We start from the raw sequence: 24,816 nt of genomic DNA, 5'->3' as shown, positions 1-24,816 counted from the left end.
GCAGCGCAAATCTTCTGAGAAACCATTTGCACCCCGGATAAACCTTGATGTGAGACTGGCTTCACACCCCGGCCAGGGAGGGGCCAACATGGCTGGTAACTGCCCACAGCCCTCGCTGTGACTTGGCTGGCGGGCCTTTAACAGCCATGTCCGCTCCCCTGACGGGGTCTGAAAGTCATATACTTTCTGCCTGTCTTGGAGTAGTCCTATCTGTTGCGCCTAGCCCTGTTAAATAACACAGGGCTACATAAAGTAGAGAAGACCCTCTTATATCAGCTGTTAGTTGTATGTACCTGCTTCTACATCAATGCATAATGTCCACTGATAGCTGGATATTCTATATCTTGGTGATCACTTTGCGGTACAATATAACTTTCAGTTTATTTTTTATTTTATTGTTTGCTTGTACATGGCAAGGGGGGGGGTGCAGGAGTGAGAAATACATTAAAAACACTATATATATAAAGAAACCTACTATGCCTTGTGAGTATTCAGAACGTGCAACTGAAGCAAGAAAGAAGGCGGTGGGCTCAGTGTTGGGGAGTCTGAGCTCATGGATGAGCCACAGATGAAATGCAAGGAATGTTCAGTGCTACAGGGCCTGGAGCCGCCACCAGGGCGGTGAGTGTAAGTGCACGTACAGATAGACAGGAACTGGGCCGATTGGGTGTGGGAGGTTAGGGCCCTGAGGATGGTTACATGTCTTTATAACGAATAATTGTATAACTAATGCCTATATAACACCTTTTTCTTTTTTTCAGGGATGGGGTCCCCCCCCCCCAAGCCACTGTTTCCAACAGCTAAAAACCCACCCTGACCGTTTCCCCACAAGATTTAACCCTTTACCCCATCCCCACATTTTCATTATTTTTTTTGTTATATAATTTTCGTTATATGGTCATTCTTTATAAAAATTTCGTTATAAAGACTGTATACCCCTGAGGCTGCATAACGGCCCAGGACAACAATCGCAACAACTGTGGGATTAGCAGGGGAGAGAAGAAGGGAAGGAGGAGGTAAAGAGTCTTGAGGAGCTTCCGGAATTTAAGAAGATCCTGCTCAAGGCGCAGAGGGACGGGGAGGCTGTTTCATAGGAGGGAGCCAGCTGAGAAAGTTAACGACCACCTGCCCTCTGTTTAGGAAAACGCTTTACACACAGTTGGAGCCAGAGGAGCTTAGTGGTCTAGAAGGGTAGTATTTAGTAAGATAAAGTTGAAGATAGTGTGGTCCCTGGGCTCAGACCACCTTGTGGATGATGCAGAGTGATTTGAATTTAATCTGTGCAGCAACCGGGAACCAGTGAAGACTTTTTAGTGCAGGAGAGATGCAGTCCCTGGGCTTAAGGCCAAGAATAAGTCTTGCTGCCCTATTCTGAATTATCTGGAGGGGTCGCAGAGTGGATGATGGTAGAATTCAGTTTCTGCAGTTAAGAATGCTCACTCATTTTGCCATAGCAATACCAAAACTCTAGTTAAAAAATAGATGCGAAGCGTTTTAAATTATATAACTGTCCTACCTTAAAAATTGCTAAAGCAAGAATTAAGGTGTAGAGCTTGATGCAAAGGGTCTGTAGGTTACTGCTGGATATTTGGTTTTATAGGTCTAAGCGTGAGCCCTGATGCTTCCCCCCTGACTATTGTGATGTTACAGTGAAGTACCTTATTAAGTGTAACATTTTATGGAATGGATTAGAGGCATGTAGGCTTTGTAATATATAACTGAGGCGTTTTGCGCCATAATATAAAACAGGGTAGTTCTCTACTAAGAAACTCACATCAGTCATTGTAGGGGTTAGATTCAGTACAGCTGCATTTTTTGTGTATCTTACATCTGTACAAATGTGTAATAGCAGTTGAACCCGGTTAATTTACTGTTGAACAATGTTTGGTTGCCAATGTAAAATTTATTTTTCCCTACACAACTTTGCTCTCCAGCAAAATGGAAGGATTTTTCCATTATTTTCCAATGTTTTAAATTGTGGTAATTAGCAACGAAATGCATGTAACTAATGTAACTATTAAGTGAATTGTATTTTTATTTCAGCAAGCCTAAAGAAAATTTGCAAGGCCATTGCTGAAGCACCGAGTGACGATATAAGAATGAAAGCTTTTGCACCCATCCAAGAAATGATGACTTTCATTCAGTTTGCCAATGATGAATGCGATTATGGTATGGGATATGAGCTGGGAATTGACCTCTTCTGTTATGGATCACATGTAAGTACTATGCACGTGTACACCTTTAACAAAGTTGATGTATTTGATGGTGTTTTATACTTCTGTAAGCGTTTTACTCATGTTTTACCCCCTTTCCTTCCCTTCCCTTCTCCCGCCGACCTCCAATCGGAGGGCTTCCTCCTTCCCTTCCCCTCACTCCTTCCCCCTTCCTCCCACTCCCGTTGACCTCAAATCAGACATTGAAACCTTCCTCACCTACCTCTCCTCCTCCTCTCCCCCCTCCCTTTTAAGTAAATTGTTCTACATACTGTATCACTGGTTTGTTTCATGTTTGTAACTATGCTTCTTTCATTATTGTACCTTGTTGTACTGAAAAGCGCTTTGGATTAAAGCGCTATATAAACTCAATAAACATAAAAGGGGATTTCCTCTTGCCCTTTCACAGGGTGTCTAAATACCTACCCTTTTTTTTTTTTTGCAAATCATTTTTTTAATATAGTTGTAAAAGTGCCTTATCATTGGAAACTTTCACTGTTTGACAACTCTCCGTGAAGAAGACAATCATGGGGTGATCATTATCTATCATAAAATATAGCTATTTCTGCAAGTGGGAGATTCTAGAAAACATCATATGAATAGAGCCAACTTTACCAAAAACAATCATTTATAAACTACTTTTAAACGAACCAACAACAAAGTTGACAGATGAGTCATTCTAGTAACTTGGGGGACACAGTATGCAGCAAAGTTTTAGATGGGCCTCAGTTAATTGCTTCCAATTGGGCAAGCAGGCCATTAACAAAGTGTGGCTATTAGCTTCTTTTTTTCCAAGAAATGCCTCCTGTGTTTCAGGTGGAGTACATTTCACTGGACATCTATCAAGTGTAGGCTTTTTCTGGATTTCTTAAATATGTATATTTCCTGAGTAGTCAAATTCTGTTTCTGCAGTTAGTTAAAAAGGAAATCTAACCAATCCTCCTTTATTCTGCAGCTTCTATTGTGACCAATACTCCTCGGAGGGCGCACATCACCCCAGTCCTTAGGAAACTACACTGGCTACCAGTTTAGGCAAGGGTGAAATTTAAAACTTTGACCTTGGTGCATAAAACCAAGCATGGTGTAAACCCCCTTGTATGGCAGACCTGCTCCATTGGTATAAATACCACAAGATCTACCACAAGAGGATCATTAAGGTCTAATGACAGTCTTGATTTCCGTCCCATTTGTTAAGCGTTCAAAGGCATTTAGGGGTGTTCTTTTCAAGCTCAGGCCCCATCCCTTTGATATTCGCTGCCACCTAAACTGCAGTTGAAGCTCATTATTGTCCTACAGAAAACACGAAAGATATTGCCCTTTAGTGTCTTTCTTTCATCTGCCATCTTGGTTTGGTGCCCTGCTTAGATCTTCAAGCCCTTAGATACCAGTTGGGTGGTTAGTGCAGATATAAATATATGAAGTGATATTAAATGAAACCTGGGAACACCAAAATACCCCAGAATATTTTCAAACCATGTCATTACCTGACCCTGTTATAGCTCCACAAAATACTGCAGCCTCATGGTTTTCTGTAGTATGCATACCCCATCTTGGGAAAAGTGTTCAACATGTCCAACCAGATTGTAAAAGTGTATTACCAGTTTGTAGTATGGATTTCCAATGGGTGGGGCAAACTGTTAACCTTACCCTGGGCAAACAAATGTCATGGACTGATGGACCGAGTTTGACTATTTAGCAGCAGCATTAATATATAATTGCAGTCAATAAATTAAACCTAAAGTGGTGGAGAGCACATCCACCAATACCAAAAGTAGATTAAAGAATCAACGAGCCATCTCATGTCCCCAGATAAAACTATTGCCTGCTGTATCTTATTTACAAACGTGCCCTCAAAGGTGCACACTGAAATAAGTCAAACATTTATGGAGAATAATAATGTTGACCTGATTAGTGACCAATACAAAAAAAACTGAATTTTGTGCTGTGTTTTCATAGTTTCAATAGTCTTAAGAGTGGATGTTGGGTAATGGAGTACACATTCCACCTGGCACGTTATCTTGACTCCCATATATTCTGCTTGCGCTACAACCAGTTTTGATTCCCAAGACAGCACTGTGTAAAAGGGTCATGGTCTTTACCCTATCAAGGAGAAGATTAGAAACCCCTCCCAACCTGGGGCAGGAGGCCTACCTGGGTGTTTTCCAGAGCTCGCCCTGCCACTGAGGCAGGGTGAGGGAGTTGGGAGGGCCCCAGTTTTTGTCCCCTCTTTGTGTAAGTTCACAGTTGCAAAGTACCACTTGTGAGCATCACCTATCGTACAACATGATGCCCAGTATTCTCTTCCCTTCCAGAACCGCTGAGACCAAAATCCAGGGTGGTGGAGACAAAGCACACAGCCCACCAGCAAGAGAGCCATTGGTAGACACTCATCCCATGCTGAATACAAACTCGGAAACTGACTGTAGCCAGCCACCATTGCGGATTACCAGCTGACCCACGTTCAAAAAGGGACAGGACTAAAGAGGGTTTTGTGTTTCCATCTCTAACACTGCCCTTATGGGAGAACAAGGTATTGATTGTCCTTGGGAACCAGCTGAGCCTGAGGGCAAATGGGTGGAGAAGGAGAATAGAGACATGGAAGACCCAACAGAGTGTGGGTTTTTCAGGTGTGGTCAAGGGAGAAGGCAGACCAAGTGATCAGTAGGGATAAGGATGGTGGAGCGGGGAAGAAAATTATGGCACGTGCAAAGTGAGGTATTGGTTGGTGAGATAAAGTGGTACTTGGGTGTGAGCACGTGTATGGGGGAGTAGGTAGGTAGGTGAGTGTCGGGAAGTAAGTAAAGCGGAGTAAGGCGGATGAGTGAGTGAAAGGCGGTGCATACACTTGTGTATAGGCGCGTTACAAATGCCATATCATATCATCTGTGGGTGGAGATGTGTGAAGTGCAATGTAGGGCATAGAGGTGTGGAGAGAAGTAATGGAGTGTAGTAGAGGAGAGAGTAATGGAGAGTAGAAGTGGGAAGAAGATGAGGAGTACCAGCTCGAGCTAGAAGACTTCTGGAGAAAGGTACATGGGGGCGAAAGGGGATACACGCAGTACAGCGCCCCACATGGGACATTCACCCGAATTGACTATTTACGGGCAAAGAAACATTAGGTGAATTTACTGGGGCACACATTCACGCATGAACCCTGTCCGACCAAGTCCCACTGGGAGCAACATGGGCGCACACATACAGGAGAGCCCCCATACCCACATGGAGACTAAGGGCGGAAGCACTGCTAGACGGGGAATTCCAAGATCTGATTCAAACCACAATAGATGACTATTTCGAGCATAACACAAGTAGTGTGAACAGCATGGGAACGACTTGAGAGGCCGTTAAGGTGGTGGTCAGGGGGGCGGCGATTGGGAAAACGGGAGGACTTAGAAGGGAAACCCTGGCTGAACTGGATGAGATAGAAAGGAACATGGAGAGGGCCGAAGCACGGACAAGGGAGGAGGGAGGAGAACCGGGCGACCTCACCACTCTGAGACAAGTGTGTATGGCGGCCTGGGAGAGGCTAGGGCAGCTAGATTACGGGAAGTACATACAGAGGTTGCATGCAGAAGGGGACAAGCCTAGTAGACTTCTCGCCTGGCTAACCAAACAAGAGACCAAGCGGGAACCGATAAACGCAATTCTGAACAGTCGGGGGTAGGTGGAAAGGTCCCAGGAGGGTATAAATACGGTGTTCTCGCAATTCTACGAGAAACTATACACCAAAGTTCAGGAGGCGGAAGAGGGAGACCTTGAGCACGCATTTGCGGAAATCAGACTCCCACGACTGATAGAGGAGCAGGCCCAAATGCTAGATGCCCCCCTTACTGTGGAGGAACTGGCGGAAGTTATCACCCAGTTACCGACAGGAAGGTCCCTGGGGCCCGACAGGTTACCAGGGGAATTCTATAAAAGATACAAAGACGGCTTGGCCCCAAGACTACTAGAGACGCTGGTGGTGGCATAGGAGTGTGTGAGACTCCCGAGTAGCATGTCAGAATCTGTAATAGTTCCGATACTTAAAGCAGGGAAGCCGCCCCTATACTGTGGGTGTTACAGACCGATCTCTCTGATAAATCAAGATTCCAAGATCCTGACAGCGGCATTAGCCAACTGGCTAAAAAGGGTGATGGCCCTATTGGTGCACCCAGACCAGACGGGGTATGTAACGGAACATGCCATGGAATCTCCGGACACTCCATCATGTCATAGATAAGACGGACCAAGAAGAGGGGGAATATGCAGTGGCGTCGCTGGATGCAATCCAAGCATTCGATTCGGTGAACTGGGACTGGCTCTTGGGGGCACTTGCCCACTTCGGGATAGGTAGGGGGTTCCTACGCTGGATAAAGTTGCTCTACAAGGACCCGAGGGCCAGGGTAAAGACGGACAGGCATGTTTTAGGGGAGTGGAACATAGGGCGGGGTACGAAGCAGGGGTGCCTGCTGTCCCCGATGTTATATATTTTGGCCCTGGAACCGTTTGCGGCCTTCTTAAGGGCGAAGTACAGGGACGCCGGAATAGTGATAGATGGGGAAACACACCAGATCTCGATATACGCAGATGACATACTGCTCTGTGTCCAAGACCCACGTACCCACCTGCCGGACCTACTAGAGGCACTGGGAGGGTTTGGCAGGTTATCGGGAATTACCATCAACAAGGGAAAATCCTCACTGTTCCCCTTGGCGCGCCTGAGGACAGCGGCATCAGACCAGCTGCCACATCTAGGCCTCACATGGACCCCAATCACCTTCAGATACCTGGGGGTGGACATATACCATGACACCACGCAGACGCACATGGCTAACACACAGGCAGACCTGGACAAAATGGAGAACGCCATACAGTTCTGGAAAACACTACCGCTGGGGATGATAGGCCGGACGGCCCTGTTGAAGATGATAGTTTTACCCCGACTCCTATACTACTTCACCAACATCCCCTACAACATCCCTAGGTCCTTCTTTAAACGACTACATTCCATGACAAGGGTCTTCCTGTAGGGGGGCGGGAGAAACAGGGTATCACTGAGCACATTACAAAGGGGCTACGAATGGGGAGGGATCAAGCTCCCAGATTTTGAGCGATATTATTTGGGAGCACAACTTCAATTCGTGGTTCGGTGGCTGGGTGAGGACCCCTCTATAGACGCAATACTATTTCGACCATCGCTCCAGCGATACTAAAGAACACTCCTGTGGATAAATGAGACCCAGGCCAAAACCCTGACCAGCATAGCCCAATTAGGCCGAGCACTGTGGAAAAGAGCGTGGAGAGTGCAGGACATGAGACCCCTGTTCAAGGGAAATCCCCCTGGTGGGACTGGTGGACACCCGTATCGCAAGCCTGGTAACATTCAGAAAACAATGTGAAGACAAAGGAGTGGCCCAAATAGGTGACCTGTGGCAAGGACGACACTGGGTAGGCTTCCAGACCCTGGTGGAGGAGCAAGACCTAAAGTGTCCAATTCATTCTGTATAATAGCATGGTTCAAATAATAAGAGGTGGGAGACCCTACCGGAAGAGGAAGACATGGGAGGGCCACTGGACGCTTGGTATGATGCATCTGATGGGGGGGGGGGGGGGCACTGTGTCCAGGTTCTATGAACAACTGTTGGGCACCATCAACTCCAGGACACTGAACACTCGAACAAAATGGGAGGAGCTCCAGCAATCCTTCAAGGACAAGGAATGGAACAGAGCCCTCCAATACGCGAAGAAAGTTTCCAGAAACGCAAGGTTCAGGCAGATGCAGCTCTACATAATGCACAGGGCATACTTAACGCCTAAAAGAATGTCGAACATGGGGGACAGACAAATACAGAGCTGCCCACGCTGCCAGGAAACAGGCAGACATGGTGCACATGTTCTGGACATGCCTGAGAGTAACAACCTTCTGGAATACGATAAATGAAAGAGCGTCGAAGGCAGGAATCCACATGCAGGCCTGGTCGCCAGTGTCTTACTTACTGGGCCTGTTCCCTATGGGGTGATAAGCAGAGAGTGCACGTGGCAAAGATGAAAGACCTGATGACAATACTGGCGAAGCGCCGTATCGCAATGGCATGGAAAGCAAGCGCGGGGCCCTGGATAGATGGCTGGTGGGCGGACCTACAAAAATGGGCAGTAGTGGAAACAGTGGTCTGGACCAGGGCCTCGTAAAGGGAGAAAATAACAGTGGAGCCAAAATACTGGCGTGGAACACTCTCGTACAAGACCTATTCGGAAACGACGATGAAAATAGCACAAGTGTTTTGAGCGACCCGGGGGGGAGAGGAGACCTGACCCATCTGCACCCGTGTACAGCACACAGACCGGCATGAGGACATCACGATGGAGGAGGATGCAGCCTAGCCGTGACTTGCCCTAATAACGAACAATATTGAACTTAAACCCGAAAGTGCCAGAGCAAATGTTATGAGTTGTTCATTTGTTTTTGGTTTGTTTGGTGTTAAATGAAAATAAAGAAAAATTGTTTACATTTTTTTTTTAAAAAAGGAAGAAGAGTAAGAGAAAGGGAAGGGGAAGAAAGAACATCATGGTTGGAAGTATAAGGGTGTAAGAAGCAAAAGGGTAGACCTGGGTGGTTGGAAGGCACCACTTCTGATATCGTTTTTCCTGTCAGACTCCGGTTATGATCCACTTCGAAGACCACGAAGGGAGTACGACCGTCAAGGCGGCTGCCTTTAGACCATCACTACTAGCCAATAATTATTAGACTGTATGGGTTACTGATCTACAGTAATCTTACGATTTGGTGGTAAAACGAGGGGGTGGGGGATCTGAGCTAGTGTGGAGGGAGAACTGGGGAAACCAGAAAGAGGTGCGGCCCTTAGTTGTTAAACTATTCAAGATTTTAATTAAAACCCTTGAACTGTCTTTGAGAATTGGTGTGTTCTTGGGGCCATCTACGACATTATGGCATCAATTAGACCCTTAGATAGGTAACCCACAGCAACAGGAGATGTTGAGGAAATTGCCACTAAGACTGCCAGATTCCCCACTAGGACCACCCCAAGGGCAGTGGGATTTGACCTACATGGAGATGAGGTGATGTTCCGCCCCGGGGCAGAGCCCTATTCAAGAATACCCTGCAGGTGGATGTACCAGAAGGGATAACTGGACAGATCGCCCCAAAGTCAGAACTGTCCCATAAAGGTTGCAGAGGTCAGGGGACCTACAGGAACCATCCAGGGTCGATCTAAGGGCTGATCACGTGACCCATGACGAGCTTTTGAGAAACTCACTTGGAGGACTCCTGCCCCGGGATGTCCAGTTAGGGTGGAAGGTAGGGTAGATTCGCCCCCCCAAACCCCCTTTTAAGAGTGTCATTTTGCGGCCTGCTGCTTGCACTTTTAAATGAGGAATGGCTTTGTTTCCTGTTTATATATTTGCTTCTGTAGTACTTCCGGGATACTTTTAATCTGTTTCCTTATGGCGTCCACTACCTGGGCATCCAGAGCAAAGTGTTGACAGAGCTAAGGGTTCTTGCTAGTCTTTTCCCTTTTTTCATTCTTTATTCACTGTTGTCCACAAAATATGCCTCATACAAAGCATACAAACATTGCACACACCTGCAACTGCCACTCTGCACCTGCTCAGACACATGAAATCAGTGAACTCATTTGCACTCCCCAGATATACTCTTCTTAAAGAAACATGCGTCAAACCCCAATACACACCGATTTATCCCAGTCATGTTTCGTTCAAGCCGTCTCATCCACCAGAGAGACCTCCAACACAAACAAGGTTGTGCATTGCCATCATATATAGTCCCTCACACTTAGCAACCCCACACCCCGCCTATACGATAGACATCCTTCGAAGCACTCTCGCTTTACCACCTCCATCACACCTACCCCCCACTTTTCGCTGCCTCATTTACCACCCCCAACACACAATCCCAACTTCCACACTGACTGAACTGACTAAACAACTAACAACCACAGCTCCCCCTGCATCAGTATCTACCTTGGCGACTTCAACCCTGGTAGTTCTCATCCAGGCAGCAACCCCATACTAAAGAGTATCCTCACTCCACTCATCCTCAATGGCCTCACACAACTCATCACCTACCTCACACTGCTGGCAACACCCTAGACCTTTTGACCTCAAGTAAAATCATGGCTGTGGAAAATCAAACCTGGCTGTCGTGGTCAGACCACTTTTCTATCCCATTAACGCTGACACTCTCCTACCTGCCACACATCCCCATTACCCCCAGCAAGACAAAGCAAACACATTACAAACACAGCCTTAGCACCACTCATACCACCCACCTTTTTCCCACACTATCCCTCCACACTGCTCAATAATTAAAACACTGTCCTCACACAGACACTGGACAAAATTGCCCCATCCCTGACCAATCACAAAAACACTGCAGGCACCACAATAAACCATGGTTCAACACTTCCCTCTTCTCTATGAATCAGGAAGCCAGATGCCTAGGAAGAGCCTGCCAAAAGAACCGGTGCGAACTCCATTCAAACTCTGCTGCACCAAATACAAAACATGCATATGTAATGACAAAGCCACCATTTAACTCCAATCCACCACCAATCGCACACACACTTTTCAACATTGTCAAATCCCTCTCCAGACCACCACTTCCTCCCTCCCCCATCCACTGCAGTATGCAACTCCCTCATGAATTACTTCACCTCCAATATACACATTACGCAAGCCCTCCCCTCTTCCACTCCCATCCCAAAATATTTCAACACATGGGACACCTTCCAACCAATCGACAGACACCCTCATCACCCTTACTTCCAAAACCAAACTTTTACACTCCATGGATGATGCAAGACCACCTAAAGCTGCATACAATTGCATCACCACCCCCGATCCCCACTAGCTCAATAGCAAATCCTGTGTCTCCTGTGGTACTATCCCTTCTGCTCCCAAAACTGCAAAAATCCTATTGGGCCCTATTTATATCTCGTCCTGGAAAATCCAGAGTGGATAATATGGCTTTTTTAAATACGCTCCCGACGAAGATGAAATCGGGTGACACAGCAGGGAAACTGTATGAGTCTTTCACGCTGGAGGAAATTGACGCCTTACCCAATAATAAAGTGTTGCAAGCTCACGGTATCTGCGCTGAATTTTCTAAGCAATGTAAACAATTTCTGTGCCCTTACTGAAACTCTGAGAGGAGTCGATGGGTGATGGGATTCTTCTGCTGACATTGAGGGAAGCCGTGATTACGCTCCTTCTGAAGCCAGGGAAACCTTGGGAGGAAATGGGTTTGCATCGCCCCGCAGTTGTTCCTAAATGATGACATGATAATATTTGCATGTGTTCTGGCCTCACGTCTCCAGGCATGCATTCTTCACCTGATACATCCCGACCAATTTGGGTTCAAATGTCACTGAACCTCAGGCAGCTTTTTAATATTATTTCCCAGATAAACCTCCATGTTTTGGCCATAGCTGTTCACTGAACACAGAAAACATTTGATTTAGTGACGTGGAATTGTCTGTTGGAACATTATGGATTTGACTCGTACAATGCATCATGTGTGAAATTACTAAGTAGTCAACCGATGGCTAGGATCAGGTTGGAGACACAAGCATTCCGATTAGGTAAGTGTACCAGGCAGTGTTGCTTCCTATCCCCCTTGCTTTTTGTGCTAGCTCTAGAGTCGCTAGCCGATTTACTTGGATACAGGCATAACCAAAGAGGTATTTGGCTGAAAAACTCGTCGCTATATGCAGACAACGTTGTAAATCTGATTATATGTCTACATCCGATAATGGTAGATGTCATCAAATTTTGTGAATATTCGGGCTTGGATATTTACTGGGCTAAATCGTCCCCCCTAATGGATAATGCTGCATTCTCGGTTATCAGGCTGGGTCTTAGATCGGCGCCACACAAGATAACATACTTGGGCAAAGTGGCACTACTCAAAATAGTGGTCCTACCAAAAGTGCTGAATTACTTTCTAAATTACCCTATTATATTGCATGCGTCATTTTTTGAAGGCCTTGAACTCAGCAGTGGTCCAATGTATGCAGGACCCGGAAGAGATGCAAATTGGAATGACAGATGACCAAGTCATGTGCTATGGGTGGACTACAGGTACCAGATTTCGAAATGTGACTTGGTAGCACAGGTCAGATTTGCCACATTCTGGGCGAACAAAATATTTGCTATCCCCATGCAAGAATTGAAAGGAGCGGCAGGACACCTGAATCAAGACACAGCGTTGCTTAGCAAAGGATACAGTGACTCATGTCCATTTGATCCTTTGGTGGCTACACTTAAGGCATGGAGAATTCTAAGGCAGCTAAATATAAATCACCCCTACAGTCGTAGTGCACTAGGAAGAATCCGATAGTCCCCCTGGGGGTTGTACTAAGCAGTGGCTCTCAAGAGAGGGGAAACCCCCTTTGGGACCAGTGACAACCATCTTGTGAGAACCCGGTTTTCCCACCCAACACATGACCCTGGTGCCCCTTTCCAGAGTTACCCCACCTTTCCTCTCCCCTGCTCCCTCCATTCCTCTTCACACTTAGTCACATCCCATCTATTTTGCTAAGGTGACTCCAATGGAGAATATTGAGATGAGGAGAAATACTAGCGAGTTACCATCTCCATACTCAGTACTGTGATGAGGAAGAGGACAATTGAGTTATCTCAATACCCACCAGGGACTGAGACGAGGAGGGAATGCAGAGCAATACCGAGTCCACGTTGGAACCACTTCATGCTCCATGATTGGCCGAAGCAAGATGAAAACCAACAAAGGACTTGACAGTGTCAAGCCCTCCCAGGAGGAACCGCAAGAGCCAAGGTGAGCCCGACCTGCAGATGGGCACTGACCGGGACAACGTGCAGAGGAAGAGATAATCCGGGTCTTGTCCTGGACTTAAGGACCGTGCGGCCCAGAGCGGGACTAGACTCCAGCCGTCTAGAGACTGGGGGAATGTGAAGGTGAGCGAGCATGCCATCCACGAACAGGAGAGACCTGCAGAGCCGCTGCAGGGGGGAGAGAAGCTCCAGAAAGGTACTGCAAGTTAGCCCAGCTGTCCCAAGGGAGCCAGCACTCATGGATACCATGCAGCAGGGTATGCAGGAAGCGAGAGGGGCTTGGAAACCTCAAGGACTACATGGAGGTTTAATAGCGCTTGGCAGGAGAGTGAACCAAATCTGCAGAAAGTGAGCATAACGCCGTATAGGCAAGACTGGGACTCGCACCCAAATAGTACATAGACTTGTACTAAGGCTTGACAGTAGAGTGAACCAGGTCTACAGCTTGGAGAGAACATCCAGGCAACGCTTGTACAGTGCATCACTTGGTGAGAGGGAACCAGGTCTGGACCTAAGAGTCATAGACCCATCCAGCTTGGAAACACCATCCAGGCAAAGCTAAACCGTGCAGTAGGTGGCAAGGGTAAGCCAAAGCTACCAACCAGGGGTATGGGACCCCAACTAACAGATGTGTAAGCCTAAGGAAGGCTGTGGAAAGACGAATATTTCTCCGACAGCCAAGGAGTGGCTGGAGTTAGATGAACAAAATCTGACAAGAACGACCTATTGTCCAGGGGAAGAGACACACCCCTCTGGATCTAGAAAGCACCTTTTTGTTTAGTTAGCTTAATGTGTAACAGGCAGAGTTGGGACTTTGACACTGGACAGTGTGACTTTTACTTTGGACATTCTGACACTAGTTTTTTCCGTTAAGGCAGAGAAACCCCTCTTGGAGTTAGGGCAAGTTAGCATTTTCTTTTCTTTGAATACCCTTGAATTAATGTTTATAGCCAATATCGTCACCCCTCTGTCAGTCTTACTTCTGCATACTTACAGCACCTATATGGGACATGCTTGATGTGAAGCCAACCAGAGTTGCAACAATTGGCAGAGGCTGATCGTGACAGGGCTGTGAGCGCCTTGGTGGCATATTTATTGATGGTATGCTTTGACAGCTGCAGCAGAAGATGGGCAATAATGCTTTAGTTTTTATTTGAATACTTGCTAGCTAGAGCAGCCCTCAACTCTATATGGGCAGGTTTTCCAGACAAGTGGTCCCACATATATTTGTAGATTACACGTCTACGGCACAATGCAGTGAACATGTAAAGGTTTTCTAAAGCGTTGCTGAATCTGAAAAAGGGAGCGACGGGGGGCGCTGTTGAGCAGCCAAGAGCAATGGCCGCCTGATAGAGGAGCTCCGGCCCCAACCATAATCCTCTAGCAAAGAAATCCTTCTGTGGCCTAATCCATCTAAAAATAACATTGGTAAGGAGGCATTAAGGGGTTGTGAATCTGGTGACCAAGTGTGGAAACTCGCAACCCATTCCGTGCAGCGTTAGACACATGAAATCTGTGCGTGGGAGTGCCAGTTGCTGGCGTCTAGTGAAGGGAGGTGGAGCTCTTGCTGCGGGATCACTGGTTGGTGGTGAAACCAGAGAGGCACACGGAAGCCGCTGCCCGGACCCGGGAACCGACCCGCTTTGCAACTACTGTCATGGAAAGGTGCTCAGACCCCGTAATGTAGCGGAAGCCGCCCCTGTCGTGTGACGTGATCGTCAGGCAAGATCGTGCAGCAACTGCTGCGTGCCTACCTGCTGCTGGTGGCGGCTGCGACCCCCGGCTGGGACTGTGGAGGGAGACGGCGGTCTGGAAAAACGCAGAGATGGTGAGTGGGCCCCCCAAACCAAGACGCCCCACCCCCAGGATCAATAACCAGCCTCCTTCCCCCCCCCCCCTTCCTCACCGCAGCGTGGGAACTTGGGGGGCTGAGGCAGAGTACAGCGCTTGTAGCGCAAATGCAGCATTGACAGGGAATCCGGTGTAGCAACAGAAAGATGCGTAGGCACCCGTGCGGATGCTACATGGAATCCCTCTACTGAAGAGTCACAGCCACTCCTGACGGTGCGTGTTGAGGCAGGAGGGTGACAATAGTCCATGTGACAAATTAATCTGTGGCAACTACTGGGAGCGGAGAAATCCCCCGTTGCGACTTTAGCTGCCAAGTTAGAACCAGTGGGGCCTGCACTTGGGGAATACCGGACCACGGATGTTGCGCTTGAGATTGCAGAGACAGCAGCTGGGTTGGTCAGCTGATGGTGCTGCTCATTACAGTGGGCTAGAGATAACTGAAGTGGGTAGGGGTGATGGAGCTGTCCGGAAACTCGGGGGTATACGGCACACTGTGTCAATAAAACACCAGGGACTAATAACCTGCTGTATGTGACTACCATACACCAACTACTGCAGTAGGGCCAAGACACCCCCCCCCCCACTACAGCCATACAACAGAGGCCCTGACACTGCTCTGCTGAGGGACAGACTCCTGGCAGTAGCATACCTGCGGGGGTGGTGCTACATCTGGCCTGATCGGGAGCCGGAATATTAAAAAGGCCCCATAGCAGTTTTAGCCACACCGAGATATGCACACCTACAACAAATTCTGCCACAAGTGTCCTTTTGGCCAGAGTGCCCAACATTTCCTAAGGAGTACTTAATCCAGCGACCTGGCGGCAGGCAAGAGATGAAACGATTGCTGAGACCCAGTCTCCCAATCACAGCATAACACATCAGTGGCCTGAAACATCTGTAGCAAGAAATCCGATACCCCGGTGAAGGGCTGAGGGTACAAAAGGACATTCCTTTGCAGGACATCATCCGGAAATATGACAAAGTGCGCTAACAAGAAAAGAAGGCCCTATGGACTCTTTTACCGGTCCCCGGCCTCCTCGCCCCGAGGTGGCCTTTCACTCGGGCCAAGAGGATGCCATGGCAGAAAACACGCGCGACGACCAACTCCTCAATACTATGCAGAGCGGATTCATGGCAATCAACGTCAAACTTGACGACAGTCTCAACGATGAGATCCCTGAAGGCAAAACTCGAGAATGAAAGTGGACGCATCAATGAAGGCGAAACGAGAATCAGTACGGCCGAAAACACACTTAATTAACATGATCGGGATATAATCACTCTCAAGACGGAATTTATCTAAGAAATAAATGTGACTACCTGGAATCTCGTTCTCGGGCGCAATAACATTTGTATAATTGGGGTGCTGGAATCGGCCTACAAAGGCCCGATGGAACCTTTTTGTCGAGACTCTCCTAAAATCATTGTTCTCCAGCATGGGGTCTGGCATGGATTCACATGCTCATGAATATTCCCAGTCTTCAGGCTGGGAATCCTCAGTAAAGAGAAGATCTGTTTAATTTCTGAACTGCCTTTCTCCCAATAACCAATCAACTGAACTCTGGGTCGTACTGCCCCCAGCCAATGACTGCCCTCTACCTAAGCGCCATCTTCATATTTTTAACGCACGTTCAAGTTTTGGGAGTTCTCATGCTTAGCTTCCGAGCTTGTTTCTGCGTTTTCGCTTTTTGGAAGAGTATTCCTCTATTTTTTGGTCAATTGAGCCCCTTTGCTCCATCGATCAACCTTTCCGATTAGCGGGGACCTGTTTTTTGCTTTCTTCAGCGCCCCACAAGGGCAAATTTTTTCTTCGTGGAGGCTTCCAGAAGATTCTTCAAGGCCTACACTGCGTGGATCATGGCGGACAAGGAGGATTCCCCCTCTTATCAAGCTTTGTACTGACTGTTTGCGGAATGTTTATATGGACGATAAACCTTCCCAGTGCCCCTACTGCTTGCCGTGAGCTTTCTAAGCGCACGTTGAAGGATCGGCATAAGCGGCAGGAAGAGTAGCTGCAGACCAAGGCCTCTTCCTCGGGTGCATCCCAGGGGCATGCCTCTCCCGGGTCTGGGAAAGCAGAGCGGGCTTCTAAGTCCTTTGAGGGCACCCCTCCCACGGGGGTCCAACAAAAGGCCAAGCACAGAGTCTGCTACCGCCGGGAGCACAGATGTGGAGGGCTCCTCGGCGGCCAGGGTGCATTCGACGTCTCCAGCTACCTCAGTCGTGAGTCAACGCTCAGGATCTTCGTCCAAGAGGAAGTCGGACCATCTGGGCAAACTCGAAGTGGCCCCAGAGACGACCAAACAGGTCACGGCCAGTCTGCCCTGTACGGAGATGGCCATAGGGGACCGAGGCTCGGACCAGTTCTCTAAGGAGAAGGCCAAGCAGGACAAGGGACCGGTCTTAATCGTGAAGGCCCAGGTACACCCGACTAAGGCTCTGCCTTCTTTCGAGGTGGTGGTGGCATCCCTTTTGAAGGCCATGGAGGCGGACCCACAGGGCGCCCTTGCGAAGGCGAGAGTGTCCCTCCCTGCCAGGAGGCAGTCTTCATTTCAGCCCATTGAGAAGACCCTGGAGAAGAAGATGCTGGACATCTCTGCGAGACCGTCCCCTCTGGACGTGAACAAAGGGGGGGCAGCGAAGTTCTCCAGGGCATGGATATCTCCTCTGCGGAGGAAGAGGAACGAGTCTACCTCCAAACCATCCAGGAAGGTGGTGACGACGGAAATGTTGGGGTCACGCCCCACGGCGAGGGCGCCCAACGAGGGCGATGAGGAAGGTAACGACGAAGATACCTTTGAGGAAGACAGAGGGCCTCTTGACGAGACCCCAGACCCTGCGCCTCTGCCCCAGCTGCCTGTCTCGGTCCCCACACCGCAACTGCCACCCAGCAATCTTTCGGTGAACATTCTGCACACCCGCCATACACTTGTATCTGAGATAAAGAAGAGGATTCCGGCGATGCCACCTCCCTCTCTCCCAGCGGCTCCAGGGCCTATCACCCCGCTGACGATGGAGGAACCACCGTCCAAGAAGAGGAAGAGGCACCCAATGCCTCCTTGCTACCTGTCTCCTCCATCTCCGCTGCCCCCCACTGGTGAGACTGGGTCGGACACAGCGACGACGACTGGCACGGAAGACGACGGTGGGATAGGGGACTTCACCCCGCCTCCTCCCAGATCTTCCCCCACCAGAGATCGGCTCGTTCCATGCTATGATCTCCAGAGCTTCAGATCTCTTGCAGCTCGCACCAGAGGATGTCATGATTCCTGCCCCTCGTGCCCCCAGCCCTCCAAGATGTCGGGCTGGATCCAGGCCACGATCACCTACATGGCCGTCAAGGGCCTCTCCATCCCTCCAAAGACCCACTTGGAGTCAGACTTGGCGCTTGTGGCACCAGACTCACTCACTCCCATAGGATAACATTGGGGATTGGACTTGTAGTGCATTGATGGGGACAAGATGGATGCCCCCACATATTTCGGTTCCCAGAACTGCATGTGCGGTCTAGTCTTTTGGGTGTGGTTCAGCCCAGAGACACCTGGGATACCCAGAGACTATTTAAGCCACACCCAGGCTGAGAAACATGCTATGCTTTTTCTGCACCTGCAGCGTGACACTCGCTGTGTTCGGATCTGTCTCCAGTAGGCCTGCATCTTTCTTCTGCGCTTAGCTCCTGCATGAACAAGAACACCGTTAGGAACTGCCTTACCTTGTGGCGCTTCTGCCCATCATTTATCGCTCCTTCTGTTCTGCAGGCATCTTCGGTGGTGTCATTCCCATCCCGGCACGCCGCTTCCTAAGGAAAAGGGAAAAGAACAGAAAAAAGGCATTAGTAAGCATTCTGCAAATCTTCACTTATTTTTAAATACTGTACGAGCTTCAAACGCTTACCTGAATCCCAGCCGCTCTGGGGGAACTCTGTCTCCAGAACTTCTCATCCATCTGCAAGAGGGAAAAGACACTCCAGGTTAACGTGGAAACATCTAGAGGCGCCGCATACCACGCTTACCCACTGCATTTGTTCTTCATAACCGGCATCCACGCTGAAAACGTCGCAGCACCTAAAAGACACAGAAAAATAACTCAGTTCAATGCAAATACGAAAGGGGTGCATCGCGCATCGCGCTCTCACTCACCTTCAGCGCTACTCATCTGAGCAGCACGCCGCCATCCCCGGACGCCGGCCATCATCTAAGGAAGGAAAGGAACAAAGTTAGAGAACTGTTCAAAAGACTCATTATACTTACCTGTCGGACTCTTGCCAGTCAAGTAACTAGGCAGCAACGAGCCCGCATCAATCAACACGCCCCTGTGCTGAAAGCAGGATGGAGAGCACACTATCCAAGAAAACAAGGTGAGCTGTGGATCAAAGGGAAGGGTTGGAGCCCGGGGAAGAAGGGGTTCAAGCACACAGACAATAGGGAGTTAAACTCTACCAATCCTGTGTTTCAGGCCCAGTCTCCAGTCGAGTAGCCTCCAGGTAAGGGTTTGAGGTCGTAAGAGGTCAGAACAGGCTGAGTGACGTCCCCGTGGATACCAGGTGAGCGTTAGAGGAGAAGGGGGGGGGGGGTTTCTTATATCAACGCTACAAGGCGAAGAGAAAGACCATCCTTTTAGTCCCACTCTTGGATGACCTTTGGGACGAAGTCTGGCGCTCATGAAGAATCCATCTACGGCCCCAGCGAAGAGGGACCGCCTAGAGAAGAAATACATGTTGCCGGATTCTGCGCCCAAGTGTTTTCGGGCCCAACCGTTACCAGACTCGGTGGTCAAGAAGTAGTAGTCCGGCTCCTCATCTTCGGCAGCGTCCAACCCTCCAGACAACGAGGGGAAGAAATTGGATACTATGGGACGAGTTATCTACTCTGTAGCTACGACCAGCAAGGCCGCCAACGCCCTCGCTATCGTAGCGTGCTACGACTGGTATGTCGTTCAAGCTCGCACCTCTGTTGGGCTTACCCTCTCACCCTCTTGCAGAATCTCCAATGCTTTGGACCTCTTGTCATTGGGGAGTGAGATGGTGTTGGACCCCGCTATCACGGTGGTCGCAGACATAACCGACGTGGGTTTCCACCAGATGGGCAACAGTGTTTGCCTTCGTCGCCGTGGCTGGCTCAAGGCCACCAACTTTCGAAGGGAGGTCCGTCCAGACAAGGGTTTTGGACATGCCCTTTGACGGAGACCATCTATTCGGGAAGGCTGTGGTTGAGTCTCTAGAAGCCATCAAGGGGGACACAGACAGCACGTTCCCTAGGCATGCTAAAGCAGCAACAGCCGTCCTTTCGGTCCTCAGGAGGCAAATATCTCCGTTCTTCAAAAGGGTTACGGCAGGGGCTCCTCTTCTTACCGCCAACCCTCCCGATCCTCGGCCCAAGAGACCAACAGGGGCCACTCCAAGGCTTTCGTAGGAGGATGCTGTTGTCGCCAAGGACCCCAAGGCAGCTTGTTGACCTCCAAGCAGGAATTAACCGGCTGTGATGTCGGGCCCCGACCCGTGCACCTTGGTAGGAGGCTGGCTGGCGAACTTGATCAGCGTGTGAAGACCATCTCCACCGACCGTTGGGTGCTGGACGCTCTCGCCTACGGACAAACTCAAGAGTTCAACAGAAGTGTCCTCAAATACCACCAGTGGCCCGGCAGGTAAACCACATCCCTCAACTGCTGTTGGAGGTTCGGGCCATGCTAAAGAAAGGGGCGATAGAGCTCGTTCGAAAGACTCCCGGGCTCCAGAGTTTATTCAAGGTACTTCCTAGAGTGAAAGAAAAACTGGGGCTGGAGGCCCATTGTCTACTTATGAGGACTAAACAAATGCATCCAGTCCCAAAAGTTCTGAATGATCACTCTGCAACACGTGCTCGGACAGCTAGAAGAGGGAGACTTTCTGTCGTCTTTGGACCTGGAGGATGCGTACTTCCACATCCCCATTCACGACGGGCACCGCAAGTTTGTGCGTTGTCGTTCAAGGGAAGCATTACCAATTCAATGCCCTTCCCTTTGGACTGAAGTCAATGCCAAGAGTCTTCACCAAGTGCCTGGCGCCGATGGCGGCCCATCTGCGAATACAAGGGATCCACGTCTACCCTTACTCAGACAACTGGCTCATCTGGGACAGCTCGAAGAGCTTCGCCGTCGACTACATGGCGAGGACCGTCCACCTACTGACGGATCTAGGGTTCTCAGTGAATTATGCAAAGTCCTGCTTGACTCCATCGCAGGACGAGCTGTAATGCCTAGCGTCACCGTCGGAGGAGAGAGTGGCGGTCATACTGGGCAAGGTGCAACAGCTGCTCGCTCTGAAGATCGCCACGGTGAGGGCCATCAAGTCTCTGCTCAGCATGATGTCATGCATTTATCTCATCCGACTTTGCAGGTTACTGATGCATTCACTGCAGGAGTTCCTCAACGCCCATTGGATCCGGGTGTCTGGAAGCTTCCAGGACAAGATCGCTCTCGCCGAGGGGTTCCGAGGTGGTTGGGGCGTGCGTGCCCATCTGACCGGAGGTGCGAATTTCCACACCCCACCGCACCAGGAGACTGTGACAACAGACGCTTCCCTGGAAGGATGGAGAGCCCATACAGGAAGTCTTCACGCCAGGGGCCTGTGGCTGCCGGAGGAGAAGACGTTGCACATCAACGTTCTGGAGCTACGGGCAGTGTTTTAGGCCCTCAAATCATTCCTGCCGACCCTCAAGGGCAAGGTGGCACGGGTCTTCACAGATAATACCACCACAATGTTTTACATCAGGAAACGGGGGGGGGGGGGGGGGGACCAGATCCCCAGCTCTCTCCAAAGAGTTGCAGGACTTATGGAATTGGGCCATCGCTCGGGGGATGTTCCTCATTCCGTTTCATCTGGCAGGAGTAAAGAACACGGTCGCCGACTCTCTGAGCAGGGAGCTTCGCTATTGCCAGGAGTGGGAACTTAGGCAGGACCTAGTGGAGAACCTGTTCCTCAAATAGGGCAATCCCCAGATCAACATGTTTGCGACAGCGATTAACACCAAGTGCCAGAGGTTTGGCAGCAGGGGGCATGAGGGGCGCATTCTCATTCCCTTGGGAAGGCCTCTTTCTACATGCGTTCCCTCCGTTGCCGTCATTACCTCGAGTCATCAGTCAACTCAAACGGTGCTGAGTGATCCTCGTTGCTCCGGTGTGGCCGAGGCAGAGCTGGTACCCGGACCTTCTCAGCATGTCAACGTCCCCACCAGTCAAGCGGCCAGTGGTCGCGGAACTTATCGCCAGGGAAGGAGGTGCCATTTTTCATCACGATCCAGGGTCTCTGAACCTGAAGGCCTGGCTCCTGCAGCGCTAGAATTCAGTGGCTACAATCTCCCAGCGAATTGCAAGTAAGTTCTCTCCAAGGCTAGAGCATCATCTGCTTTGAAATGCTAGGCACTCAAGTGGAAGAGATTTTCTGTTTGGTGCCGTTCTCAGAAGTTCCACCCACTGAGGGTCAAGGCCCCTCAGGTGCTTCCATATTTGCTGAAGTTGGCAAAGTGGGGTCTGGCACATGCCTCCATCAAGGTTCATCTGGTGGCTATCTCTCGCTACACCAGATCTCCAGGACGACCATCCTTGTGGTTGCACCGATTGGTCAAGGAATCTGTCAAGGGACTATTCCGCTCGTTCCCGCCGGTGAAGACTTCGGCCCGGCGTGAGAGCTCAATGTGGCGCTTACTAGGCTCAAGGGACCTCCGTTCAAGCCTGTGCTTTCTGCACCACTCAAGTTTTTGTCATGGAAAACCGCTTTTCTTGTTGCCATCACCTTTGTACGACGAGTGGGGGAAATGCAGGCCCTCTCCTGTAAGCCACCTTACTTGACTTTCCACGAGACGAGGGTGGTGCTGTGGACACACCCCCTCCTTCATGCCCAAGGTGCCATCAGACTTTCATCTAAACGAGCCCTTGGTGTTACCTGTGTTTTTTCTGAAGCCTTTGTCGCCAGCTGAAGGGACTTTGCACTCGCTGGATGTGGCTAGAGTGCTGAAGTTTTATGTGGCCTGCATGATGTTTCGGAAAACCTCTCAGCTCCTTGTGAACTTGTCAACCATGGGAAGGCCCGTCCAAGGCTTCCATTTCCAGGTTGGTCTCCGGCTGGATCACCCACTGTCACCAGTTGGCAAACAGACTGCTGCCTGGCCGTCCGAGAGCTCCGTCTACCAGAGCGATTGCTGCTACAACAGCATTCCTGTCTGGTGTGCCCCTGCTGGACATCTGCAGGGCTGCTATGTGGAGGTCGACACACATCTTCACAAAATTCCACTGTCGACAGGGATTCCAGGGAGGAGTCTGGTGAGGAGGTAAGAGATGCTTATGTTGAGCCTTGCGACCTCCCTTGGTTGTGCATGTGTGTACTGCTATGTATTCTTTATTCATGAGCATGTGACTCCATGCCAGACCCCATGCTGGAGAAGGAACAAGTTACTTACCTGTAACTGTTGTTCTCCAGCATTGGTCTGGCATGGATTCACATGCAAACGCTCCCACCTACCCCTCTGCGGCTCTTCTCTTGGTCCTACTGCCACTTTACGTGCTACCAAATCTGAAGATGGCTGCCAGAGGAGGGGCTTAGGTAGAGGGCAGTCATTGGCTGGGGTGACCCAGAGCTCAGTGATTTGGTTATTGGGAGAAAGGCAGTTCAGAAATTAAACCGATTTTTTTTTTTTTTTTTTCTTTTCTTTTCTTTACCGAGGATTCCCAGCTTGACGACTGGGAATATTCATGAGCATGTGAATCCATGCCAGACCAATGCTGGAGAACAACAGTTACAGGTAAGTAACTTGTTCCTTGTTCCAAACCCATGCTGGAGAACAGTTACAGGCAAGTAAGTTGTTCCTTCGACACTGCCTCTTTTTCCATGCAGTTCCTCGTCGAAAGGGCACACTACTCTCGCCCCACCACTGCGTCCTCCGCGCACGATAATAACCAGACTGCTTAACTACACAGATCGAGACACTATCCTGAAATTGTCCAGAGAGCTTGGGACATTGTGATATGAATCAAGTAACATCCATATTTACCCAGACTTTGCTGCCGGAATACAAGCCCAGAGTAAGACTCTGTGAAACGCCTCCTTAGAGCACGCAGATCTATGCCCTAATCTTCCCCGCAAAATTAAGAATTAAGAATCCAACACGGGGGAAGGGCACTTTTTTTTAAATCTCCTGCGGATGCACTAAATTACGTTGAAGCCTCCATACCTGCCCCATCACACCACTAGAACAGAGATCCAAACCGTTCGCCAAGAAGTGGAATCGATGAGGGTAATGTGAATGACTGAACATAAACTAAGATGTGTACAATGGATTAATGATATGAAACAGAATCTATGCACACGCGAATATTAGAAGTGGAATGGAGTTAAGTTAACTGGAGCCAGGTTGGAAAAGACATGGCAGCCAACAAAGCACCTCTGGGAGTTTCCAAAGTTATTGGGGGAATGCATCATCGAGTTAGGGCAGATGGTGAGGGTGGTGGGAGGGGTGCGGAGTTACACAAGTTGATGCAGGGTTGAAATGTGGAGGGAACAGGGACCGTCTTGGACCACAATTAAGTGCAAGAGGAAAAGGTGGGAAAATGTGCAATTGGGCTAACGGGAATGGCACAACGATCAGATAATACTAGACACTTTGATACAGTAAAACTAAATATGTTAAAGCAAGATATAAATGGAAGATACAATTAAAATTGATGATATGGATTGTCTGGGGACTTAATCCAATTAAGGCTAGGAAGGCGTGGGCCTACCTGGAGAGGCACTCGCCTGGTATCGTGATGCTACATGAAACTCGTGCCTTGGAAGCAATACATAGTCAAATTTAACCGAAAAGGGGAAAACTGACATATTACACCTCATACTAATCTCAGGCAAGAGGGGTAATCTCCCCAACACACAAATCAGTACAATATAATGTAGAGGCTG

The 24,816-nt window shown here is 49.3% G+C and overlaps 1 protein-coding gene across 3 annotated transcripts in view; it reads left to right on the top strand.

The window, feature by feature from the left end:
* HPF1 (histone PARylation factor 1) overlaps positions 1-24,816 on the top strand; it is a 281,970-nt gene that overhangs the window by 204,184 nt on the left and 52,970 nt on the right. For all 3 annotated transcript variants that reach the window (XM_069631405.1, XM_069631407.1, XM_069631406.1), the window contains one exon: positions 2,044-2,216. In XM_069631405.1, the coding sequence (XP_069487506.1) occupies positions 2,044-2,216 (173 nt within the window). The remainder of the gene's footprint in view (positions 1-2,043; positions 2,217-24,816) is intronic.

Source organism: Ambystoma mexicanum, chromosome 6q (assembly GCF_040938575.1).
Source record: "Ambystoma mexicanum isolate Mex_15411 chromosome 6q, UKY_AmexF1_1, whole genome shotgun sequence".
Lineage (NCBI taxonomy): Eukaryota > Metazoa > Chordata > Amphibia > Caudata > Ambystomatidae > Ambystoma > Ambystoma mexicanum.
The sequence above is the reverse complement of the archived record's forward strand: the minus strand, read 5'-3'. Positions and strand labels throughout refer to the sequence as shown.